This window comes from Salvelinus sp. IW2-2015, linkage group LG2 (assembly GCF_002910315.2).
Source record: "Salvelinus sp. IW2-2015 linkage group LG2, ASM291031v2, whole genome shotgun sequence".
NCBI classification, from domain to species: domain Eukaryota; kingdom Metazoa; phylum Chordata; class Actinopteri; order Salmoniformes; family Salmonidae; genus Salvelinus; species Salvelinus sp. IW2-2015.
The window spans coordinates 22765110-22773758 of NC_036839.1; the positions used below are offsets into that span (position 1 = coordinate 22765110).

The following is an 8649-nucleotide window of genomic DNA, read 5'->3' on the forward strand; positions in this document are numbered from 1 at the left end:
TATGAGGGTACTTTTTTTTGCGTACTTAAGTAAAGCATGCGAACCCTTATGAGGGCAATTATTTTGGATGTATAGGGGGATGGAAAGTGTAATGGTCTATTTTTACGCTTACAGTCGGTGGGCATCATATTTTGAATTGATGACTTAAGGGCTTTCCAGACGAGCAGCGGCCCATTMATTTTCAATGGAGCTAAAACAGCCTACGTGGTGATATGTTAACACGTACGTGCAACAGCAGGACCAGAAAGCTAACTTGCCACAGGCCCAGCCATTCAGAATGAGTTTTTCCCCACAAAATGGCTTTAATACAGAAATACTCCTCAGCAGCTGGGATCTTTAAATTAAGGTAATGAAAAATGGGACAAAAAATGTACATTGAGTTTATATTTTTGTTCATTATTTATTTTTGGTCTATATAAACTTTACTGGCTCATCTTCACAGGTTGTGTCAATATCAAAATACCTTGAATCAATAAGCAAGTTGCTGTAACGAGAATAAACATTTTCCATAAGCTCACGCCACAGCTAGCTTTATTTGTTTTTATTTAACTAGGCTTGTCAGTTAAGAACACATTCTTATTTACAATGACGGCCAAACCAGGAAACACTGGGCCAATTGTGCKCCGCCCAATYACGGCCGGATGTGATCCTGTTGCCAGTGGTGCTACYGAATTGGAACCTCTTCTATAGTGCAACTGGATGGTGCGTTGTCAAGGAGGGTGATAAAGTGTGTTGACGAGGCTCGAACCTGGGGCCTTTCTGTCGTGTTATGGACAGTTTATCCTGAGTTGTACTCAGGATGCTTTACTGCAAAGCACTGACATCAGTTTCACTGCTACCATGTTCTCCGGTTCTGCATTTTGAACTGCAATGTAGCTAAATCRAAGTGAGGAGGCCACAAGGTACAGAAATAGGAACACAAGACGGCACTAGTGCAGAGCGTGGTGTGCTTTATTAGCTACATGTCTTCCTTGACCCCCAGACCTAGGTACTTGGAAGAAACAAAACACACATGCAACTAGTGGCCAGCCTTCAGGAGGGAAGAGGCTGCTCTTTTACAACTTCAGAACGCACAACTCTTCAGAAACTGGGGTGTGAAAYGCTCTGAACGTTGTAGATGGAAATACAATGAATAGAGCTGACATGGTTCCCTATTCTCTGATGAACAAACATCTGTTCTACACAATACATTTCTCTGAACTTTCTGTAATGTTACATTCTGAACAGACCCATGGTTTAAGGTTAGATCATTGAGGCAATGGCACACATCCTTTTTTCTTCATCAACCCCTTGTAGACTTAGGTGATAATACAACTTTCTCTTTTACATCACAGGAAMGTTTGAATTGCATGTAGCCCATCTCTTGTGTGAAAGTTAACTTTAAAGCTTTAAGAATATTTAACTGAAATACATTTGCCTGCAATTTACACAATGGGATTTTGTCATATTGTTATTGCAAAACAAGGTCTAACATTCAACAGTAGTCTATATATTGGTATGTTTATTTCTACGTCATCCACAGGGGATAATGAAACGGGCGTCAACAATTTCATGTAGACACTATACTATAGTAGACTAATAATCGTTACACAGCTACTAAAATCTAATTTAAGCACTAGTCTACACAAAAGGTTTACGAAGTGACCCAGGTAGGGGCAGGGAGCCTAGTGGATGTCTCGCACACTCTGGAGGAAGGATTGKGGGGGATGGGCGGGCCTTGTCTTTAGATAACCTCAACATAATTGGCCGGCAGCATGCCAGTCTTGCCTGAGCGCTGCACGGTGCCGTACATCCAACCTTCATCGATGGCCTGCACGTTTACGATGACATCACCGTCCTTAAAGGACACCTCGTCACCGTCGGCAGAGGAGTAGTCATACATGGCACGCACCGTTTTCTGAAAGGGACAAAAAAATGATTTTAGTCATGGTAGCTGATAAAGAAAGCAGTGGATGGTTTACTGACATCTTTTTTTMAAATCCATTTTTGGAACAAAATAGTGCACAACATCCCACCAAATGGATKTTGCCAAAAACTCCCAACACAGGACTCCTTGTTTTTCGGGCATCTCCCTTCCCAATGCGGAGGCAATAAAATGTCTAATTCTGTTTCACAGTCAGCAGCAGCAGCCAATAAACTGAGGACTGGTTGCCATGGTAATGACACATGGTACATGGGTACAGTACTCACCCCGGTGGTGGAGGGGTGGGAGGGGACAGAGGACACTGTGGTCTGCTGGGTGGCTACAGAGGAAGACCTCTGCTGCAGCTCCACGGTCTTGGTGTGTGTGTAGCCTGCGGGAGATAGGAAAGACAGTCAAGTCAGCCGTCAAAGTTAGTTATGGATACTTCTATCAAAGAGGAGTGGGCACAGGGTACTGACTATACTAAGTATTGATGAGGTTTGAATATATAGGTCTTAAATCCATGTGGACACTTCAAGTGGTCCAAAGTGGTTTGGTGGTGTGATATCTGAACTTGGTTGTGATTGAGCAGAGGAGGACCTACTACAGTAGACCTACCCATAGAGGGGAGAGTGAAGCCGTTGCTGTACAGCGACATGTGGTGTCCTGGGTCCTCAGACACCTCAGACTTCTCATCGCCAACACCACTCATAGCACTGGTAGAGCGGGAGTGCTCCTTGCTGCGTCGCTGGGCTTGGACTGTCAGATAAGGAATGTCATGGGTTGAATCATTTTTGTATTTTAAGCTACAGGTAACTGCCAACATATTGGAAACACGTGAGTAGATGAGGGTTCCGTAGTCCCCGCCACGTAATTGGCCGGCAGCGTGCCAGTCCCCTCCAAGCTCATCACAAACCTGGGGACCCAGGGACTGAACACCTCCCTCTGCAACTRTATCCTGGACTTCCTGACGGGCCGGCCCCAGGCGATGAGGGTAGGCAGCAACACCTCTGCCAAGCTGGCCCTCAACACAGGGCCCCTCATGGGTKTGTGCTTAGTTCCCTCCTGTACTCCCTGTTCACTCACGACTGTGTTTCTAAGCATGACTCCAACACCATCATCAAGTTTGCTGACGACAAGAAGGTGGTAGGCCTGATCACYGATGGTGATGAGACCGCCTACAGAGAGGAGGTCAGAGACCTAGCAGTGTGGTGCCGGGACAACAACCTCGCTCGCCCTCAATGTCAGTCAGACCAAGGAGCTGATCGTGGACTACAGGAGAAAGAAAGGAGCGCATGCCCACATGGACAGGTCACATTGATCTGGTACTGGTACTCCCCATATATAGCTCCATTCTTGGGTATTTTATTCCTCGTTTTAATATTTATTTTTATTTCACCTTTATTTAGCCAGGTAGGCTAGTTGGGAACGAGTTCTCATTTACAACTGTGACCTGGCCAAGATAAAGCACAGCAGTTCGAAACATACAACACAAAGTTACACATGGAATAAACAAAGAGGGCAAGGTAAACGCCAGTAAATACACAGCCATTCTGAGTGATCACCTTCAACCTATGATTAATCATTTCTATCCTGATGGGAGTGGATGACAATGTCCMCATCCACAGGGCACACATGGTCACTGAATGGTTTGATGAGCATGAAAACGATGTAAACCATATGCCATGGCCATCTGAGATAGCGTTTCCCCCCACCATCAACAAAACACCAAATGATGGAATTGTTACGCATTCCTCCTGACAGAGTTCAACACAGTTGTATAATCTATGCCAAGGCGCATTGAAGCCGTTCTGGCTGCTCGTGGTGGCCCAATGACCTATTAAGACACTTTGCTGGTGTTTCCATTATTTTGGCTGTTAYCTGTATAACTAATTCAGAATTCTTTAATTTATATGATTTCCTGTAATATAAATCATGTCATGCTCAGGCGTGTCTCACCTGACATCATGTGCAGACTCCTGGACTGAATGTTGTCCTCAGCAGGGTCATAGTCAAACACAGAGCCGGGATTGGTGCGCCATACACGTAGATCTGAGGGTGAACAGACAGAGAGGTTTTAATGGTCTGCTGGGGTTTCCAATACCTGCAATTTTCTTAATTGTCCATGTACGTATTCTGACCCATTCTGCGTTAAGAAGTACATCGTATATCTAGGCCTGGATTCAATCCGACCGCGCTTGTAGATAATGTGGCTTTTAAAGGCTAAATTAGCACATTGATTTTAGGTAAGATTCAGTTGGGATTTACATTTAAATGTCAAGCGCGCTGTAGCCAGCGTTGGAAAAAGAACACAATTGTCATACTTAAGTAAAAGTAAAGACACATTCATAGTAAAAATCAACAAGTATTTGTTTTTAAATATACTTAAATATCAAAAGTAAATGTAATTGCTCAAATATACTTATGTACAAAAGTAAAAGTATAAATTATTCAAAATTCCTTATATTAAGCAAACCAGACAGACCCATTTTAGTTTTAGTTTAGTTTTTGGATAGCCAGGGGCATACTCCAACCCTCAGACATCATATACAAAATAAGCATTTGTGTTTGGTGAGTCCGCCAGATCAGAGGCAGTAGGGATGACCAGGGATTTTCTCTTGATAAGTGCGTGAATTGGACAGTTTTCCTGTCCTGCTAAGCATCCAAAATGTAATGAGTACTTTTGGGTGTCAGGAAAATGTATGGAGTAAAAAGTACATTATTTTATTTAGGTATGTAGTGGAATAAAATTAAGTTGTCAAAAATAGATACCCCAAAAAACGACTTAAGTAGTATTTGAAAGTATTTGTACTTTCCACCACTGGCTGTAGCACGGTTTCAGATTGATTCACGGCACTACAGTGTGTGTGTGTGTTTTATTGGTACCAGTGACAGTCTCCTGTTCGTGCTCCACGACGCGTCTCTTCTCCATCTCGACCACGCGTCTCTGGATGCCACGGTAGTTGATGTCGCTGAACTCCTGGGTGTTCTTCTTCACGCGGTCCATGACAGGGTCAGAGGTAGTGGGAGTAAAGCTGCCCTTAGTCCTTTCAAAGTCCTGGTGGTATTTCACCTGGTGGACACAGCACTGGGATGGTTTTACATCGGTAGGGAATGCGTCATCAATGTGTTATTTCATTTTAATAAAGGACTAAGTGGAAAGCCTAGTTCAATTTAAGTGGTATGGTTTAACATTGGTACGAATTATGACAGTTATACATTTTTGTCTGGCATCAGTTATTACATATAAATTACTCTTTACAAGCTTAATAACATGTAGAAAAACCAGAGACTAACTCCAGAAATGTTGCGTTGAGTTTCCTTGACCCGTCTCATCTCAGGTGTGTCCAACACAAAGGCAGCCTTGCCCTGGACCTGCTTACGGAAGCTGTCAGAGTACAACACCTGTGGGATGGCAGAGAGGACAGCAGAGGAACAACGTGAGCACCAGAGTTAACAGATAGGCCCACTCTAAGAAGAGCTTATTATTGGGACCTCCGACAGATGATATTAGCAGGGAGGTTCAAACATTCAGAGTGGGTGTGGATTAAGAGGGTGTGTCCCAATTCATAAGGGGGTTAAGAGTGTGTTTTCCTATCCTTAATGGGGGTGATAGGAGTGGGAGAAAGTCAGGGGAACAGGAGGAAGTTGACTAGTTTCAACAACAAGGGAGAGGGTTAGCGATGATAATATTGACAACACATCACAGCTGGTGGGTGGTATTAAAATAGATGAGGAGAGTAGAGGCTGACTACTATGTATCTGATTAATATGGTTAACTAAAGCCAGAAGAAGGAGGAGTTAGAGAGGGTTAACGTGGGTTCTAAAGGGGCACACAGGTCATGGAGAATGGCTGGTGTACCGAGCTAATCTGTTCTTGGTTCCGTTTCGCTCTCTCCATCTCTGGAGTGAACACTTGGGGTGTTCCTTTAGCAGAACTGTCTTTATACAACACCTACAGAACAGAAACACAATGCCCCCCAAGGGACAGTAAGACACACTGCAACAACACAGACAGCAATCACACAACCCAACACACACACACTAAAACATCTGTAGCCTCCACAGCATGGCAAGGATGTTAGTTGCCACACTAAAACAGGAGATATAATAACACAAAACTAACAGAACACTGCTGTGGAGAGGAGATAAAAACTTGTGGAAAAAAGGTTATGGAAAGGGGAAAATGGAAAAGCAAAAACAGGGAGCCACATCGTAGAGGGTGTTTTTGGCTGAGGTTGGAATTAAGGGAGAGTCAAAGGTGATTTACTGATGTTGGAAGGTGGATGGATGGATAGATAGGAGGGAGAAGGACGGATGTGTTAAATTGGGATTTTTTATTGTTGATGACAGGGGCTGTAGCTCAGGGAGCTCCAGCCTGAACCGATGGGCATCGCTGATGCAGGAAGATAAAAGGAGTATATGAGGGTTGATGATGAGGGTCAGGAGATAAAGAAGACGGTTTAAGGAGGTGAGGGATGGTCAGGTGAGGGAGGGTCATGCTCAAATGTCAACTAAACCCAGTGAAAAACACAGAAACACGTGTTGGTGGGTTCAATGGTTTCCTCTAGTACCGAGCTGATGTTCTTCTGCATCTCACGGACCCTCTTCACCTCTGGTAGGTCTGAGACGGCTGTGCCCTGCCCCAACGAGTCCTTGTACTTTATCTACACATCAGATCAGCAGCACGGGTCCCATGCAGAGTAGAGGAGATGTCACAATGGACATACACACAGAGAGCAACCGTAAGCCAGAGACAGACAGCAGCTACAAATGGCATTGAACTCATAATAGCACAAGGACAAGAGCAACTACAGAGGAATAAAGCTAGAATGAACACACAGGACACAGCAACAACTTCAGCAACAGCATTTTGGGCCTCACCTCTTAGATGGAAACATGTCATCACAGAGAGGGGTTCCCCCACAATATATTGTTCAGACATAGTTACATGTTACCAGAGAACTTGACATTGTAAAATCATCATCTACTTGCTTAATTTTTGGGGAAAATGTTTAACTGAAACGAGCTACATTAGTATTATGACTACATGATAGGTTTGATGAGATGGTGATAAAGGATTGTTTAATAGGGTATCTTTCACAGATAACAGTTTTGAGGTGGGGTGAGATTGGAAAGGGTTGGACAGGGGAATTAAAGAGGGGTTGGAGTTGTACAGGGGCTTGAAAAATAGGAGCAGGACAGACAGGAGTATATGGATGGTAGATGGAAGGTAGGTAGGTGGATCACACTATAATACTATGTACCGTGCTAATGTGTTGCTGATTGCGTTTAACTCTCTCCATCTCTGGGGTGTCTGACAGAGCTGTCCCTCTTCCCAAATCCTCTTTGTACTGAATCTTTAAACAGTAACACGAGGACAACCAGTCAGAAAGAGGGTTGATTGCCCATTCAAATAATAACAAAGGATATTGTAAACTTATGATGGCCGCCATAAAATGCATGCAAAGGTTTGGGTTATAGTTAAACTACTGTTCTAAAATCTCACAGCACTTCAGTAAAGAAACTGAGTAGAAATAAAATCAAAATAATTTTTTAAAGTATGATGAAATTAATAGAATCAAAAAATGAAGAAGAAAACTCTAAGAGCAATTTGTCGGGTGGGACAAAAACAGATTGAAAAACAAAAATATAAGGGGATGGTTCTATTTGGGCCTTTAGTTTGGAGGAAAAAGGATGTTACGTTATTTTGTATTCAGGAGGAAGCGCTAGGTTTCATCTTAGCACATCAGAAGTCAAAGGTCATGAGAATAACCACTGATAGTTTAGGGGGCATTATTGAGGTCAGTTAGGGGTCATATGACAGAGAAGGTATGAGTTTTTTGGGAGTTTGTTGGTTGGGAAATTAAGCGGGGCTAGATAGAAACTCTAATACCGAGCTGATGTTCTTCTGCATCTCACGAACCCTCTTCACCTCAGGTAGGTCTGAGACGGCTGTTCCCTGACCCAACGAGTCCTTGTACTTTATCTACCATAGGGGTTCCCATGAGGAACACAGAGACAAAGCAAGACAGATATAAAGCACACACATACTGTACATACATACAGCAGCAAAGACGAGGCCTCACTGAAAACAGTGTCAATGCAGCTGGCGTAAAGCTCAAGAACGTTCACATGTAGGTAAAACAGTCATGATTGTTAACAGCAGTTAAGTTTACAGATATACAGTTTATAACACTATACTTAATGTAGCTGAATAGGAAACTTCTGAGCGAATGAAAGTTCGATATTTGGTTAGTTTATTACAGATCTTAGATGTAATGAATTATTGTTTTGTTTGATGACTTCTGTTGAGTCTGCTGGGACAATGAAACTCTGAGATTAGTATATAACTCTGCAGAACGGTGTTGAAAAGGTGGAAATTAAAAATGGTTGCCATTATGCAAAGATTAAACCATTATATGGTCTAGTTTTAAAAAATATGGAACTGTGTTGGTGGTGGTGTGGGGGTCAGCATGGAGCCTATGGCATGGAAGTGTAGCCTGAGTGAAGATGGGTGGAGAGAGAAGAAAAACAGGGTCACACTATAGTGTACCGTGCTAATGTTTGTCTGATTGCGTTTAACTCTGTCCATCTCTGGGGTGTCTGACAGAGCTGTTCCTCCTCCCAAATCCTCTTTGTACTGAATCTTTAAACAGTAACACAGGACAACCAGTCAGAAATAGGGTTGATCACCCACTTAAATACAAACAAAGGATATTGTAAACTTATGATGGCCGCCATAA

General features: G+C 43.1%; 1 protein-coding gene across 1 annotated transcript in view; it reads right to left on the reverse strand.

Annotated features, from left to right (window-relative positions):
- Nucleotides 1–930: 930 nt before the first annotated feature.
- LOC139029053 (nebulin-like) overlaps nucleotides 931–8649 on the reverse strand; it is an 82348-nt gene continuing 74629 nt past the window's right edge. Inside the window, 11 exon segments of the mRNA XM_070447959.1 lie at nucleotides 931–1897; nucleotides 2191–2294; nucleotides 2522–2662; nucleotides 3863–3955; nucleotides 4790–4976; nucleotides 5201–5308; nucleotides 5766–5858; nucleotides 6478–6570; nucleotides 7171–7263; nucleotides 7800–7892; nucleotides 8460–8552. Of these exon segments, the coding sequence (XP_070304060.1) occupies nucleotides 1724–1897; nucleotides 2191–2294; nucleotides 2522–2662; nucleotides 3863–3955; nucleotides 4790–4976; nucleotides 5201–5308; nucleotides 5766–5858; nucleotides 6478–6570; nucleotides 7171–7263; nucleotides 7800–7892; nucleotides 8460–8552 (1272 nt within the window). The 3' untranslated portion in view covers nucleotides 931–1723.